Genomic DNA, 16,822 nt, shown 5'->3' on the forward strand with positions numbered 1-16,822 from the left:
TTTATAGACGATTCTGAGCGGTTTGCGCCTTTCATGGTTGTCCTTATCCTGTCGCTTCACTGAACTGAACTGAAATGACTGTGTTGGCAAAATGACTTGGCAGAACCCCCTTTTAAACGTATACATCCCATCTATAAAGAACAGAGGGAGACGATTGTGATTTGCTCACGGCTTGACTTCTTTGTTTTGTGTAAGAAAAAGAATGCATCATTATACTGGTGTGTGATGATTTCTCCTTCACAAGCAATACTACTGTCTTTTATCTTTCAATTTCTCAAACGACGCGAAGGAACAACGATACTAGAGCAGGTAATAAACAATCTGCACACCACTTATCACAACACGATACATACCAATCCAGACCTACCAACACGCTCCTCCCTCATCACAAACTCAACCCCTCTACCCCAACCTGAGCCCCATCATCATCACCACCAAACCCATCCATAGCCGCCTCCTCCCTCCTCTCCCTCCCCGCCCGACTAACATCCGAATACTTCGGCAAGCCCACCTTCGGATTAACAAAATCCAGCACAACAGTATGCCAAAGCAAGCCATTCTCCGGCTTCAACACCCAGTGATTCTCGTCCGGAAACGTCAGAAACTCGCTCTCGATCCCCTTGGCCTGCAGCACGGTGAAGGCGGACAGACCCTCGGAGACGGTGAGACGGTAGTCGAGCTCCGAGTGGATGACGAGCTGCGGGGTGGCCCAGTTGGCGCAGAGGCGGGAGGGGTCCCATTGGGACCATGACTGGGGGTTTTTCCAGAGCGGGCCCTTCATGTCGTGGAAGGGGAACCAGGTTTCTTCAGAGGCGAGTTGGCCTGTCATGCTGAAGACCCCGTCGTGGCAGACTAGGGCTTTGAATTTGCGGCCGAGTGGGTTGCCTTGGATCCAGTTGATCATGAAGCCGCCTTGTGGATTGAGTGTTAGTGTCGTGGACGGCTGGTCATGGGAGTTGATCTGGACTTACCGTATGAAGCGCCGAGGGCGACGGCGTTCTTGCTGTCGATGTAGTCAACGTTGTTCTCGATCCACCACATGCAGTTGACTAGATCCTGGTAGGGCAAGCCACCCCACTGGTCCTGTATGGCGTCGCAGAAGTCCTGTCCATAACCCGTGCTCCCGGTCGGGTTGGGCATGACGACAACGTAGCCTTGCTCTGCGAAGACGGCTGGGTTCCATCTGGTGTTCCATGCATTCTGCCAGGCTCCTTGTGGTCCACCATGGATGAGGAAAGCTAACGGGTACTTCTTTTTTTCATCAAAATTGGACGGTCGAATTACCAACGAATGTACAGACGTTGTCTTGTCGGCTCCTGTGGTCCAGAATTCAGTAATTTGGTCGGGCGACAGTCCAAAAGCTGCGCCGTTCTTCGATAATGATGAGATGACGGCCATGGAGTTTGGCTTCTTTGCATCGACAATAGAGTAGATACTGTTGTCGACCATACTGGAGCCCGAGATCAAGATGTGGTCGTTCTCGAGGTATCGAATAGCTACGACACCATGTCAGTCACTGGGAGTAGTTATGAGTTCTTGGCATTCGACATACCCGATACATTACCAGTCGTGTGGTACTTTTTAATCACAGATGTGTCCGAAGTAGGTATCTGTTCACGATCGACACTGTACAGACACGTTTGGCCCCGGAACTCTGCAGTCAAGAAAATGGTCTTTGAGTCCTTGCTCCACGTGATGCTACCAGGCGACGAAGCCCATGCGCCCCTGCCTGTAGATTCAGGAAAGGCCGTGATGACCCAGGAGGGTTTTTCAAGGTCTGGTATGAGAAAGAGCTGGTTCTTGTCCGCCTCGTAGCCATTCTCTCGCATTCTAAGAAAGGCCGCCTGTTTGCCATCGGGAGAGAACACAAGTGACGTTGATGCGCCCTCGAAACCATAGGTTAAAGCCTCAATCGGCGGCGGAGGTCCTGGCGGGGTGAGTTCTTTCGAAAAGGGTATCGGAATGTAGTATATATTCGTCTTCGTGTTTGTCGCGGCGCTGAGCTGGGGATCCTTTGCGGTGAATATGATGCCATTGATGCTCAAATCAAAGTGATCTGCCCCGCCAAACGGGGGTATCGGGCTTTCAAGACCAGTGTCTTTCAATGCATTCGTGAGCGGAGACAGCAGGTATTGCTTTGGGGTATCGCCTGCCATCTCAACCAGAGTTCCATACCAGATCGAGTTTCTCTCCTTGCTGATCCATTTGTCCCAGTGGCGAACAAACGTCGACTTGTAAAGTCGCCCGGTCGTGTTGGGCTTCTTTGCGTGCTCGGGATTGTACAATTCGCCATCTGGAGTGGCAGCTGCAGTCAGAGCAATGGCATACTTGCCTTTGTCAAGCTTGACGAGCTTCAGATCGCTTATGGGAGCATCGACTGTTCCCGCTACGTAGTGGCTGTCTCTAATCAACACATGATTTGTATTACGACAACCAAATTTACCTGTCAAAGTCAAACGGGTCTCCGACTGCAATCTTGGTCGCTCCGTGCTCTCCAGGGAGAAGCAAGATAACCTTGTCATCGATCCATTGCGGCTGACTAGCGCCCTCCGCCATTGTCACCAAGTGAGACGAATTGTCCTTTGCCTTGAGGATCCGCACCTGGGAGGTTTTGGAATGCTCCTCAAACGAGTAAGTCGAGACTGTATATAGAATCAATGACGCATCTCCATTCGGGACTCCCGCTGAGCGACGAGGCGCGCGCAGCATCACCTCTGGTGTGAACTTCTTTGCTCGGATTGTCATGTTGCCGATTGTAGATGTCGAACAACAAGCTATGCTAGATCTTCGGATGGTGATTGGGTGAACCTTGCAAGCTTGACTGGGATAGTAGAGAGGTGTTGGTCGCAAGGCACTGTAATGCTGTATAGCCGTCCTTGAGTCCTTGGCGGAGGGTTTACTACGTATAATTTCTGTCAAAGACCACAATGGTCGTCTCAATCGTTGTGCCACAGTTCTCTGAAGTCTTTGGACTTCAATGATATACCAGTGAGACAGGTGACGTCGTAACGGCCATGTTTGAACCGTGATGTCTGCTGACTAACCATATGCGGGGGTGAAGGTCGTTGCCCAGGCAAGCAAAGAAGGTGTCTGTGCTTCTCTCCAATAATGCCCTTATGGTAGATTGGGTATGATCTTCACACGAATATAGAGCTCCCGTGATTCGTGTCCTTAATTAGCTTGACAAACGGAATCCTCCTTACCAATGACTCCTCCGAGGCACAGCACAGGTAGATCACGAACCTACGACGAAATGCTCCCGAGGCGTAACGGTCTGCATATAGTCGGACTTAACAGGATGTTAACCGAGCCGATACAATAAGTGCCACTATAACAGTCCACATAACATAGACTGTCAGGTGTCACGGCTTAAAAAGTAAGTCTGGAACATGAGAAGAAAAGAGCTTCCCGCTGTCATATCTTTCTTATACCTCCTTGACATGTCTTCCCAGACTCTAGATAGTGTATAATAGACGGACACAAACATATCTTATCTTGTACAACAAGTATAAAGACACCGCTGAGAAAATCTACCACCCTCTACTCTGCTGTAAGTTCCAAATCTGAGATGTCTGCCTCCCCTCCTTTTGCACTCTACTACCTACGCGCATTTACACCAGCGGCGGCATTGTGATTCGACACCAACTAGTCACTATCGCTGTCGCCGTTCCTGGGCCCTTCTCTTTCTCTTTCCCTGGAGTTATCCCTATCCCTTGCCCTCGGCCTGGGCCTGGATCTGGAGCGGCTGACTACCCGTCGTTGCGACCTCCTGTCCGAGCTTTCAGAGCTATATCCGCGACGTCTCCTCTTCTGCCATCCATCTCTCCAGCTAGAGCCTCCATCTGCCGGCCTTCCAGACCCAAACAAACCCCGTCTCCTCCGAATACCGCTATCCTTCCTCTCATCTGCCCCGGACGAAATCAGATCCGCATCCAACCCAAACCCCTCAACCGCTCCACCCCCAACCCCACCACTGCTCTCCCCTCTCACGCCCCGGACCCCAGCCCACATCCCCTTGAGCCCATCCCACGTATTCGTAATCTCGCCCGCCCAAAGCAGCGAAATCAGGATAATCACCACCGTCAACGGCACGCCCGCCGCCCAAAACACCCATTGACTCAGCTCCATGTCGCGCACGTCCGTCGTATTCATGCCCAGAAAGCCCGCCACAAACGACAAGGGCAGGAAGATGATGGTCACGATGGTGAAGGCGTAGATGGCCGCTTCCTGCCGGTCCTTGTTGCTGTCGATCTGCCGCAGGTTCCAGGCCTCGAGCTCGCTGGCGCGCGCGTCCATCTCGGCGAATTGGTCCTTGCGGTACTCGACCCAGGCGAGTGCGTCACTGATGATCTGTGCGTCGCGGGAGCCTGGGGTGGAGTTGTAGTGTAGGCCGTGGGTGTTGGGAAATGCGCCGGCGTAGCCACGACGTCCGCTGCCGCCGCCGACGCGCTCGGGGCGGGCGCCGAGCATACGGGTTGTGCTTGTAAATGCTTGCAGCAGGTCGGAGAGGACTTGGCGCTGCTGGTCGAGGGTTTTTGTGATTGCTTCGATTTCTTGTTTTAGCGCGGTCAGCTTGCCTTGGTGTGAGCGCTTTAAGGGGCGGGCCTGGAGGTCAAATTCCTGTGATGTGTTAGTACGTGCATTGTGATAGACTGGAAAAGTAGTGGTTTACAATCTGCTGGAAATACTCCTCGTAGGTGGCGGAAAGGTCGGGGTGTTCACGGGTTATGTCCATGGTGAGATTGCGGACGAGCATGGACATGATGGTATCAGGTCCGGCTATGGCTTTGGATGAGAGGGATGCGCCAGCGAGCGACTTCAGGAGTTTGACCCAGCCGCGCTTCAGCATAGACTGGCTTTTGTCTAGGTGTGACTTGGCTCTGCGTATGGTACTTCTTGTCCCGTCCGCTTGTACCACACTCAAGTACATGATTATATGAAGGAAGGCTCGTTCGAACTCCTCTGGCATATTGATAGAGGTGGAAATCCCATCAATCAGCTGGGCATTGATGTACTGCATGAGTTGGACGATTGCACGAAGCTCCGTGTCGGAGCCTGAGATCTGGTTGCGACGATGCTATGTCCGTCAGTAACGCAAAGAGATACCATCTAGGAATATTGGCCTACATTTATAGAGTACCATACACCACCCCAGTACTTCCTCGAGAGGATGGAATCTACTTTTTGCGGTAGGAAGAAGTCGTAAATCACCTTCGCAGAGTGCATGTACCATGCTATACCGTTATCTTCATCTCTGAGTTTCAGTGCGCTGTAGTATGTTTCAGAAATGCTATCCCAGGAAAGTTCAGTAGCTTTTTGATAGACATTTTTCTCATAAGCGCTCGTTGCACTGAGGAGGTACGCATGGACTTCGAGCATAGCGGTTTCGATTTTGCTGATGAATTTCTTGGTCGTCTCCTTAAGTGGCTGTCCGAGAGTCGAAGTAGTTATATCTCCTCTGTTGTTATCTGAGACAACGCTCACCCCTCGGTCGCCAACTGCCCATGAAAAGACCTGGAACTGCTGTGCAGCATGAGCTGTCTTGTCCTCCTTCGAGGTGGTGTCCTTTAGGTCTTGGTTGGAACCGCGTGGAACGACGCCCGCGTCCGGATACGTATTACCTTCAGGCTCGTCACCACGAGAGATAGAGACAGCTGTGTCCTGTGATGGTGTCTGACTGTCTGTAGTGGCCTTGTTCAAAATATCGAGATCTGGTAAATGGAGCTCCGAGGTCTCGAGTTGTGCTCTCCAAACATATCCCGTTCCCCTATGTCCTTAGAAAAATCCAAAGCGGTGAATGCCATCATAAACTTACTCGAAGGATATTTCAAGGCTCGCATTACTATGTTCCACTGCAGCCAAAGTTTGAGGCCACGTCTTGGCTGTTACCTGCTCGTTGCGAAAGGAGATCTTGAAGAGACTATCCGCAGTTTCACGGGTCATAGGATCTGTCGATATCATTTCTGACAGGAAGTGAGAAGTAAAAGCCTGATTTTGTGAGCAGGATATCACTGGAAACTTGCTGTGCACTAACCAGCCACGTCTGACTCCTGTCCTTTGGTATCTGCCAACGTGATCCAGCGGAGTCAGCGACAACAATGTGCGACATCTGATCTGAAGGTTTATTCGTGAGCAGAATATTCTGCTTATCAACCGTTCTTTGTGGAATATTTGCAGCTGTAACAACCAAAGCTTCAGGCCATTGTCAGTCGTCTGCATGCGTCAACTGTGAGATCAACTCACAATTGTTCAACACAAGGATCCAAAACTCTGCAACATGAAAGCATTGGCCCTTTGGAGTGCTCGGAATCTGACAAACTGCTTGCTGCAAGTCTCGCTCTCTCCTCGCAGAGCCGTGCAGGAACTGCATCAAAGTCCGTGGTGGATGCAATGGCGATCTCTCCGGGAGTTCGATGGCTGTGTAGGGTTTCAATAGGAAATAAGGCAGAGCAATACAGGTTACGATCTGGTCAGGATCTAACCGCCCATCGGATTTCACGTTACTGAGATTGCACTCCCGGAGAAGGGTTGGTACCATATAGCGACCTCGATTTCCTTGAGTTGTGCGAAGGGGCTTCTCTGCTTGTCTGCGTATACGTTTGAGAACTTTTGCCATGGTATGTTTGTCCCTGGAGGACATCTCAGGAGCACCGCATGCAGCATCCTAGGAGAAATCAGTGGCAAAATTCCGACTGTTTTCATTGCGTACTTACCATGAACGCGTCAAAGTCCATGTATGTGCCTTCGAGGTGGCTATGTTATGTCAGCAAAATCTTCGTCAAGGGGTGGGAAATCAAGTCTGGTGTATCTGAAGGAGAAACAAGCGAGTGAGACGAGATCTAGCGTCGTGCCTCAGAACCAATAGGGATAGGATGACAGTACTATAAGCATTGAAGAACCGCCACCTAGGGCCATGACAAACATGCTTAGATGCGAGACAAAACTTACATCCAACGGTAGAGAGGCTCATTTTGTAGTGAGGGTCTTCTTGCAGTCTCCGGCCTCGTGGTCAAAGCCACAGTGAGTTCTCCACTGTCCTCACTGGAGTCTGTGAATGAGGAATATATGACTTCTTTGTTTGTGATATTCATTCGATCCAAGGGGTCTGCAACAGGCCTATCGACGCCAGGTCTAGAAGTCGCATCAAACCCGTCTACTTCTTTCTCTTGATCCCTTTGACCCAGCTGACCTTGGAGCCTGAAGTCATTGAAGCTCGAAGCGTCTTCATCCGAGTCTGAGAAGTACACTTGTCGACGTCGGCTGTCACGACGGCGCTGCACTTCGATGGTTTCTGGTTCTTCGACACGGACTGGGGCGTCTACATCAGATCCATTGACGCTTGCACCAGCGGGAAGATCGATACGCTCGGAGTAAGGCTGCGTTTTTCCTGGTTCTGCGCCCGCGTATGGGCTATCTGATGCGGGCGCACTGTGTGGTCGTTCCAGATCCTCTGACCCTTGCCCTGGAGTAGGGCGACTTGCTGGTCCATCATCGTCCGTCCTTCTACGATCAGGCCTACTTCGTTGACGATATACCTGATCCGGTTCATCCCAGGCAGGTCTAACCCTCCGCGTAATGGGACTTTCTCGAATAGATAGGTCGTCGTCATATCTGCGAAGTGGAGAATCTCCCTCGTCCCATGTCCCTGGACGTAGCACTCTTTGTATAGTGGGCCTCTCTCGGGTGAGTGAAACATCATATTCATACTTATGATTCCCTCCTGACCGGTGCTGCGGTCGACATGTCTCGATTGTAATCTTCGTTTCGTCGCCTTGTGTGTTGACCCACATATTGGCCGCAGAGCGGTTCCCACGCCGACCATCCACGCCATACTCGTCATATCCATAGCCAGACTGGCGGACCATGGGTGGCGGGGGTGGCGGAGGTACGTAGCGAGCCTGATTTCGATCACCAATGCCTATATGTCGACGATTGGGGTATGAATCGTTTGCATCGTCGGCAGCCCGAGATCGTGCCATGTGAAAAGGTGGCATAATAAGTAACCTCTTATTTGACTCTTTCACAATCGTTTCCCGGATGTGCTGTGGCAGGTGATTTTGTTGTTGCGAACGTGACGCGTTAATTACGGAAGCTGAGCTGAAGAGAGCTCAGCTGTCAGCATCACCATTCTTCTTCAAGCGTGTTTTATGGGTTTCAGGTGACTAGAACTCGACTCTGAACAAATTCAAATCGGCGACCAAGTAGGTAGGATAGATTATAGCGAGTCTACTTTCATGTGATCTAGCATACTTTGTCTCTTCAACTTAGATGCGGTACGACGTTCCACTTTCATTGTTACAAACGTGCGACTCGCGTGCTTAGGTCGTGACCACTCCGAGACCACGCTAAGGAGGTAATGCCTAGCTAGCGACGATCCTAAACAACACAAGCGTGGGGGCTGATTATTCTATACCCTCAATACTCCGAAGAAGTAGACAGTCTCTTCGTTTTCAGATGGCATATTTCGTCAGAGGTGTTACTACCAGTGGCCGTGAGTGAGAAGACTATAGGTTGTTTATGCTGTAATCATTTGCTAAGCTTCGCAGGGAGATCCTTGCATGTAACGATGCGTCTAGTGTACAAGGAATGGCATGGATTCCGTAGAAGAGTTGCATGCCGAATGCTCAACCAGCATATCAGAGCACACTATCAAGTCCGTCTGACCGTCAGTGAACAGACAGATTCTCGCGACAGCGATATTATGAATGCTAGAAACAAAGGAAAAAGCGAAATTGCCAAAGAGCGATGACTTATGCGCGCGATATGAATCGACCCAGAACCGACCCAAGATTTGAGCGCAATACGCGTTCTACGGCGCCTGACTCCACGCTCTATGATTATGCAGATGGTCAAAGAGATTCGTTACAGATGCGATGATGGGGTTGTGCGATCATATAGACGTAATCCTACCGTGTTGAGATGGTGTTGGTTTCCCACGCAGGGTAATGACGGATTCTAGTTCTTTGAGCATGTTGGTGTTTGCTTCTCTCTGCTCACGCAGACTTTGTTGACGTGTACGATCATCTTGGAGCTTCGCCTTCCGTTCTTCCATGGTCATTCGTGGGCGCTGTCGCGGTATCGCTATGGCCTCGAAGACCTCCTCATCTGAATTGCTCCCGTTCAAACTGGAGCGTCCAGATGTAGAAGATCTGTCACCATTCAGAGCTCTCAGAGCATCACTCGCGTCACCTTCTTCGACAGCAGTAAGACCACTGAGACTGGTAGCAGGAGAGCGAATGTCTACAGAAGCTTGTGAGATACGCCTCTCTTGTCGGTCGATGTTTGCAGCCAGAGCTGCTTTACCTGTCTCCCAGGCTTGTATTAGAGCTTTGAGGTCTGAGCCAATAGAGTCGTACTGAGACATTAAACTGGCTCCTAGCTCAGTAACGTCATCAGATTCTTCCAACGTTCTGTTGGATTCTTCTCGAAGAATTTGCATTTTAGCTTGCAATCCACGGATACCCTGGGATAGTGCTCCAAGCTTGCGAAGTTGACCTCGGACACGCTCTTTACCTGGGGCTTGAATGTTCGGCTTTGGTGAGGCAACTGTAAATTCTGTGCTTGTTTAGCTAAGTGATTAAATTTGCGTGGCGAAATGAACATACGTTCTTCCTCGCTCAGTATAACATTAATTTTTCGGCTCCAATCTCCTGAGATGATTGCTAGACTTTCCATCGCTTGAATGGCGAGACGCCATCGAGGAAAGTCAGACTTCCCTCCATCAGCTTCAAGAGCCAGAAGTGAACAGAGGAAGAGTCTTCGTAGGATATCTAGACGATACTGACATACTCGCAGTGCACGTAAGCTATCTGCGTCCTCAAATTCAAACTCTGAGGATCCCACAGAAGCTTCTTTGACGTCTGTGAGCGACAACTCATACATGTCCAAGTACTTCTCGAGATCATCTGGGGCAACGAGACTGCGAACTACTTGACACTGTTCGATGAAAAGCGGTATGACGGCGACGAAAGCATTTCGGGCGCTCCGACGCAGTCTATGACATCGTCGGCTTTGTCCCTTTTCTTCGAGCCTGGTTATAGGAGGCAAAGGGCTGCTTCTGTTCCAAGTCAGCGATTCGCTCTCACTAGTGGGCTACAAGCGACGCACATGCGGTAGCCTCTAGAGATCAGCTCCACTTCTTGGATAAAGGTCAGGGTAGTCGATGTAGATCCATCCAGGGCATGTAAGTTGGTAATGAGTGCAGTGACCGCATCTACTGCTTGGTGTCGGAGGTTCCGCAGCCACTGTCGCCTGATGTAGACGTAGGCTACTGCTATCGCTAGGGAAAATGCTGCCAATGCGACTACGAGGCGCCCCTTATTGGCAAATGCGCCAGGCCTTGTGCCTTTTGCCCAGTGGATTATCCATACCAGGACGAAGGCCGCCACCCCAGAAGCCACTGCTCCTCTCAAGGATATCGATACGGTCTTGTAGTTGGAGCGGGATGCCAAAGCATCATCGGCGAATCGGGGTTTCAGCGCTCCATTTGTGGTATGTTCGCTCAACAAATGAGAGGCTACGAGGATATAGCGGAAATGTTCCAAGAAGCGCTCGTTGTCTGCACGTCCCAGCCTAGAATTGACTGCACGCTGATTACATGAGACGGATTAGCAATCGTCAGCCGCAACAAGGTGATGCAGCTAACATACCGAGCATGCACTATGTATCTTTGCCACAGGACTTTTGGTTGTGCTGGGTATCGTGAGTGGTTGTGGGAGTTTGTTGCGTAAGCGAGCGTGTAGGGTGGATGGACCTCGAGGCGCAAAGGCTATAGAGATTGGTGAAGCATTTCCTGACGGGGGATCCCTTTGCGCATCCACCCAGTCTGGTTCAGCGCTGCCCTCGCCTGGTGTTGTAGGTTAGCGTGAAGTTCCACTAATCGTGTGGTGTGTAACAAAGGACAGGTATCGTCCTATGCGGGCGCGAGACGTCGCTTAGATAGAGCATCGTACCTTCGAGAAGTTCTGCGAGTGGCGAATCTTGATATATCACGCTCTCCATGAAGACATCCTCATGCGCGCCGGGATAGTCGTGGCGAAACGGCGAAAGGCACAGCGCTGACAATAGTGCTTACAGGTGTCGAACGGAGGTGACGAACTAGAATGTCGTCGGAGGGTAAGCGTATGGAGTAGGCGATTGAGAATGTTGTGAGCGATGAGCGACGTTTGAATGGTGAGCAAGGGAATGGTGTTGTGGTGATGTGGTGATGCATGCGTGGGTGGAGGCTGATGTCTGATGAGTGAAAGCTACCTAAGAATGAGGCTCATTTGGATGCGGGCGTTCTGCAACCTGCATGCAGCTGTGCCGGAAAATGCAACTAATTCTGCACCGGCTCCATGACTAAATGATGATCTGGCCGAACTAAGCGGGGTCGTGCGCGCCTCGTGGGCTGCGTTTCAGGGGGAAACCATCAATCAATTTAGCTGCCAACACCCCTGCCCATCTCTCCGCGATAACAACCTTAAAATCCCATCACGCTGCATATCGCATGTTACCTCCAGCTTGCCAGGGACGAGCCTTTACACACCGCTCATGGCAAACAACCTGCGACCGTCGATACCGTCTGCGGCCACGTGGGTGGACGGTTTCACCTCCCTCCACCCAAGCGTCCTGAATGTCTCGTAGATGACTATGCAAAGTCGTCAGACTCATTCAGGGAAGGGCTTCTTGTGTATTTTGGTGTGGATGAATACGGTATTTTATCTAGCCTTAGCTTTCTTACTAAGGAAGTACTACGGTATCTGGCGCAATGGATATATGGATATGCAAACCTAGCACGGGGGCTCCCTCTAATAGCTTACTCAGCCTACTTAACACCTACTTCCAAGAAGTCTATCTTTATCTCTAAAGAAGGGTCGCTGTATCCGCATGCAAGTATCATTATTTACGTTTTAGGAGTGAGAATTGAGCCAAAAACTATATATGTCTATAATCTAGCATAAATACTCGCGTGAACCGCTAGGAGCTACTCCGAGGTATATCTAGCGCTTCTTCTATATAACTAAGTAATTGGATATATAAGAGTTAATTAGTAATTAGGAACGGCGAAAACGTATCCGATAACTTTTCTATGGTAAATTATTATAAGAGATTTATTATAAGTAGGCTTATCGGCCATAACTAATATTATGTACGAACCACCGCACGAAAGTTATATTATATATATTTTAATAGTTTGAAAATAACTGCCCCTACACTCAGCCCATACTTTAATCCTTACCTAGCCTTAGATCTTAGGTACCTAAAGAAGAATCTTACCCTATAAGTTGGGACTAAGTAAAAGGCTAGGATCTTACCTAATTAAGAGGTATCACGTCGGATACCTGACATAGTAACATAGAGTTAGCTATGTAATATATATATTGATTATTTTTATACCATGAGGGAGTGTTCCCTAGCGCGCTTCGCAAACGCCAAACGCCATGTCTTATTCGGCAGCTTCATGTCTCTCGTTAGGGATTATGGGTGGGCGATCCCAAAGACCAGAAACAGGATATCCTCCATTCCTCTAGATTATTCAACATACAGCCGATCATAATACTTGCTAAACGATCTTTTCCCTACTTATGGGGTCGGGTACTGCTGGCGTTGCGCCTTTGTCCGGGCCCGGCCATGGATTTCTACGCTATCACACAGTGATATAGCATCGACTCGAGCAGAGTAGTAGGCTCGCACTTTAGGGGGTAATTTCTGCGTCAGCGCCTGGCAGGCTGCAATTATGGCCATCTGTCATAGTGATTCTGGGGAATGTGGCGAAGCGCCACAGTTCTCCAATATCAAGTTCCTCAAAGCAGGGCAAATGCAAACAAAATGTAAGACATCTTGTGTCAAATGCAATATAAAATGATCCTCAGCCCAGTGAATATTGCTTTATTCTTTCCCCAACCAACACAAAAGAAACCACCCAGAGCTATCTTAACAAGCTTCAAGGCCCAAATGTAAGCTTTGAGACCAAACTGCATACCTCATTTGAGATAACAAAGCAAGGTGCACCATGATTACCACCATCGTTGCTTGGTACGATGACGAGGGCCATAGACGAACGCGAACGGAGATAACGAGAAACGACTGCGGGGTGAGCACTTGTCCCATGTCCGACACCAATCCGAATAATAGGACGGTACTACAAATGCATACACAGCATTATTGCGCGGATGCAATGACGCAGCTGTTCGAAACCACACAGCGGGGACGCCAGGAGGATGACGAGATCGTATCAGGATTGGACTAAGACCAATGTAATTTGCACACGGTTGGGCGATTAGTCCGAATGTCTCTTTTTATTCTCTTCTCGAATCCATGCTTCGATCTTGCCTATAGCAATAAGGTCATGCTGCTGCGCAGACGTAGTATAATCTTCATCAATCCAGCCAGGCGTGCCTGCTGAAATAAGATTTTCGCCAAACCTTTTACATGACCCAAAGTCAAGTATGATGGGATTATCTTCAGTATCCAGGGCAATGTTGGTAGGATTAAGGTCGTTGTGCGCGAGTCCTAGGGAATGGAGGTGCTCAATCCCAGCGCGTAGGCCGTCCATACAAACTGCAATATCCAGATCACGCGGGTCATCTTGAAATCGATACTGCAACATAACATCGTATTTTTCGAGAGCAAGTCCAGTAATACGCCCACGCTTGACGGTACAGCCATGGTATTTAATAATGTTCGGGTGACGATGTTGGTCTTTCCCAAGGAACTCAAGTATCTCGGCTTCTTCGAGAAGCATGCGAGGGATGAGCTTCAGCGTGTACTCATTCCCTGCACACGAGACTTTGGGTCGTTTGATATAATAGTTTTGCCGCTCAAGTTCATCCGACGCGACGATAGATATCCTTTCGTCATAAAGCGGATAGATCTTCTCATCGGGAATCTTTCGCAGCTCGCGTTGCAGAATTTCCACCGTCAAGTAGTATTTTCGAACTCCCGGTAACTCACCATACCAGACGGTACCATCTTTTTCGATATAGGAAAAGAACGAGCGGAGGAATTTCCCGGTTTCATAGTCCTCGATTTCGCCGCGAGTCGTCAAATCTCTCACGGAGCGAATCTCTGGATGTGTTGATAAGTTAAACTCAACCTCATGGACAGCCATGTCAGAGTCTGATATGATTGCTACGTGTGACCTCTTGGTTGTAGGTGTATAAAGTGCCGGACAGATTGTGCAAAGAATGAATGTTTACGGCTGGAACATTCCTACGTGTAGTGTGCTCCACTAATGACCCACTCCACGTGACCCACTCCACTAGTGACCCATGTGATTAATTTGGGACTTTACGGGGTGTATAATTGATTAGTGAGTAGTTCTTAGGTATTTAGTTTGAATTATCTAATAGTGGTAAAAAAGAAAAAGCATATGTAGATTAATACTTAGAGAAGATGATCCAGTCGGTACTTTCGTTATGTTTATATAACTCTAGAGTGCTACTAATAGAGCGGGCAGTAGCTTGCGGGGGCCTGAGGCATCCATCGATGGAGAGAACGCCTGAAATAGGCCACAGATTGCTTGAAAACCCCAATTTCTGTCCGTGCCGAACGTTAGCGCTCATCGACGTTGATATATATGTTTGGAAATTTCTCTCAGTATGGAATGGGACGAACGAGCAGAGCATGCCAATGTCATGGCATCCGATGAGTGGTTCACCAAATTCCGGATACGACGAGGCCCGCCTATTGCCAATTGGGTCTCTTCTTTCCGCAGCGACCATCCAAGTGAGGTTGTTGAAGATCTTTGTGGTTCCTTCAATTGGAGCTGTCGCGTACGCTTCGAAGACAGCGTAGAGTGGCTAGTTCGTTTCGCCGTGCCTGGAAGAGTTATGGACGGAGACGAGAAGCTACGTCGTGAAGTCTCAGTGATGCACTTGCTTAGAGAAAAAACAAAGATCCCGGTGCCTAAGGTTCATGCTTGGGGTCTGTCAAAAGACAATGCTCTAGGGTTAGGGCCCTTCATCATAATGGAGTACATTCCGGGCGGCGAATCCCTCGGTCATCTTTGGCGAGAATCAAATGAGAAGCGGATATTAAGATCCGATATCAGCGAACGGGACCTGCGCACCGTGTATCGCCAGATAGCGGGCTTCTATCTCGAGCTTTCGAAATTAGAGTTTCCAAATGTTGGGTCTCTATCTATGAAGGACGATGAAAGCATTCAGGCGGACTTGGGGCCGCTAACGCTTAAGATGCAAGAAATAGAGGCACATGGAGGAGTCAAAGTTGGAGGTATGTAGAGTTGAGTTTCTTACTGATTTAAATGCTATCCTAAACCTGATAAGGCAACCGCTCGACAACATTCCCATCCGCGAGAGATTACTTCGACTACGTCGCTGAGCAAGATATGGAACATTTGTGCGAGCAGCCCAGCTCAGTCGACAACGATGATGATGCCAGGGCCAAATTCAGGTTCCGCCATCATTTCAACGCCATTATTCCACGCTTTGTGGCCGATGAGTATAACCAGACCGGCTTCCGACTAATGTGCGATGATTTTCGCTACGGGAACATGATTGTCAACAACGCAAAAGATCTTAAGATAATTGCAGTGATAGACTGGGAATGGACATACGCAGCGCCGTACCAGATGTTTTGCTCAGCCCCACGCTGGTTTCTAATAAAACCCCCAATGTTCTGGACAGCGCCCAACGGTTCTGAATACGAACGATACAACGCATGCCTAGAAATCTTTCTTGAAGAGCTTGAACAAGAGGAGAGCGATAGATACAAGGTCACGCCGCAGCTTGAGCCTCTGAATCGACTATCTGGCCTTATGCGAAAGTCCATGACCGACGGCAGGTTCTGGTTCCACGAATTGATCTACGACTGTTTCACAGTCGCCGAAAACACAGCCTGGAAAGCCATTCGCGATATCTACCCTAATACCGATGAGCTTGCTCCTATCTCGGAGCCAGAGCTCGAAAAGTTTGTCAAGAAGAAAATGGAGGACTTGGCGGCGTATAAGGCAGAATGGGACGAGATGAAAGCGATCATCGATCGCAACCAGGCTGAAATGAATGAAACGATGCAACAAATGGCGTTGGAGGATTCAGAAACTAGTGGATGTAGTACGGAGCAAGTCGAGGTTGCGACGAAAAATGGAGACATGATCGAGAACCTTGGAGGAGCCGACCATCTGGAATGAACATTGAATGAAAAGTAGAAGAGAAGCCAGCAGACGTATGAATGCGTGTAAAGTGGTCAGCGATACTTTGTCTGAGGCAGCTCTATATGATCAATTAACGCGTAGCAACACAATCCTATACTTCTATATGTCTACTAGATCTATTTGGAGATATATTGATAATTATATACTTGAGAGCGCTGTATCTATAAAGAGCTCTAGGCAGAAAAGGAGCGTGTGGGACGCATATGTGGGGTGGGCACTTTCGTAAAAAAGAAGTTATAAAGTTCATGGATCTAACTAGTCTATCTGCGGTCGTTACTAAGCACAGCTGAAGACCTTATATTAGTAAGCATGATGAGTTAATACACCCGGACCCTACAGCATTACATATCAAGCTTCCCGGCCGAAAACACGACAACAGCGAGAACCGAAATTTTTGGAATTCAGTCGATCAAACGTACGCATATACCTTCTCATTAGGCTACTTGACTTGCTGTGAGCCAGGCGCATCGCCCAGTGCGACCCGGACACCATGGCAGCCGCGTGGCCTCAAGTGATGGTGTGGCCCACCGCGCTCCGCGAGCACGCAACTCATCTCAGCAAGCACCTGCGAGACATCCTCCTCAACATCGAACGCTCGCAGGATCAACCAGTGCCCTCCGATCAGGTCAAAAATATCATTATGGGCACGCTCGGCCTGGTCCTTAA

The 16,822-nt window shown here is 49.3% G+C and overlaps 5 protein-coding genes across 5 annotated transcripts; 1 reads left to right on the plus strand and 4 right to left on the minus strand.

Moving 5' to 3' along the window:
* Positions 1-98: 98 nt before the first annotated feature.
* Positions 99-2,998, minus strand: EJ05DRAFT_539668 (alpha/beta-hydrolase). The gene is made up of 4 exons (XM_033749534.1): positions 2,444-2,998; positions 1,553-2,397; positions 972-1,496; positions 99-912 (listed from the first exon to the last, which is right to left on the minus strand). Exons 1-4 carry the CDS (start codon positions 2,743-2,745, stop codon positions 386-388), a joined length of 2,199 nt encoding a protein of 732 aa, XP_033599237.1. The 5' UTR covers positions 2,746-2,998; the 3' UTR covers positions 99-385.
* A 373-nt stretch (positions 2,999-3,371) lies between these two features.
* EJ05DRAFT_78037 (uncharacterized protein) lies at positions 3,372-8,303 on the minus strand. Its single transcript, XM_033749969.1, has 8 exons — positions 6,949-8,303; positions 6,714-6,753; positions 6,244-6,664; positions 6,035-6,192; positions 5,816-5,988; positions 5,128-5,767; positions 4,673-5,077; positions 3,372-4,620 (listed from the first exon to the last, which is right to left on the minus strand). The coding sequence occupies exons 1-8, from the start codon at positions 7,992-7,994 to the stop codon at positions 3,646-3,648; spliced, it is 3,858 nt and encodes a 1,285-aa protein (XP_033599238.1). The 5' UTR covers positions 7,995-8,303; the 3' UTR covers positions 3,372-3,645.
* Positions 8,304-8,890: 587 nt separating this feature from the next.
* On the minus strand, positions 8,891-11,001 carry EJ05DRAFT_502279 (uncharacterized protein; the record flags this gene model as incomplete). The annotated part of the gene is made up of 5 exons (XM_033747230.1): positions 8,891-9,555; positions 9,606-10,057; positions 10,108-10,589; positions 10,650-10,846; positions 10,953-11,001. 5 exons carry the CDS (start codon positions 10,999-11,001, stop codon positions 8,891-8,893), a joined length of 1,845 nt encoding a protein of 614 aa, XP_033599239.1.
* A 2,245-nt stretch (positions 11,002-13,246) lies between these two features.
* EJ05DRAFT_78399 (uncharacterized protein) lies at positions 13,247-14,175 on the minus strand. The gene has a single exon (XM_033749970.1). The coding sequence runs from the start codon at positions 14,090-14,092 to the stop codon at positions 13,262-13,264; it is 831 nt and encodes a 276-aa protein (XP_033599240.1). The 5' UTR covers positions 14,093-14,175; the 3' UTR covers positions 13,247-13,261.
* Positions 14,176-14,431: 256 nt separating this feature from the next.
* EJ05DRAFT_539672 (uncharacterized protein) lies at positions 14,432-16,314 on the plus strand. Its single transcript, XM_033749535.1, has 2 exons — positions 14,432-15,216; positions 15,270-16,314. Exons 1-2 carry the CDS (start codon positions 14,583-14,585, stop codon positions 16,130-16,132), a joined length of 1,497 nt encoding a protein of 498 aa, XP_033599241.1. The 5' UTR covers positions 14,432-14,582; the 3' UTR covers positions 16,133-16,314.
* Positions 16,315-16,822: the final 508 nt, after the last annotated feature.

The sequence above is a fragment of the Pseudovirgaria hyperparasitica genome (genome assembly GCF_010093815.1).
Source record: "Pseudovirgaria hyperparasitica strain CBS 121739 unplaced genomic scaffold EJ05scaffold_11, whole genome shotgun sequence".
Classification (NCBI taxonomy): Eukaryota; Fungi; Ascomycota; class Dothideomycetes; order Acrospermales; family Acrospermaceae; genus Pseudovirgaria; species Pseudovirgaria hyperparasitica.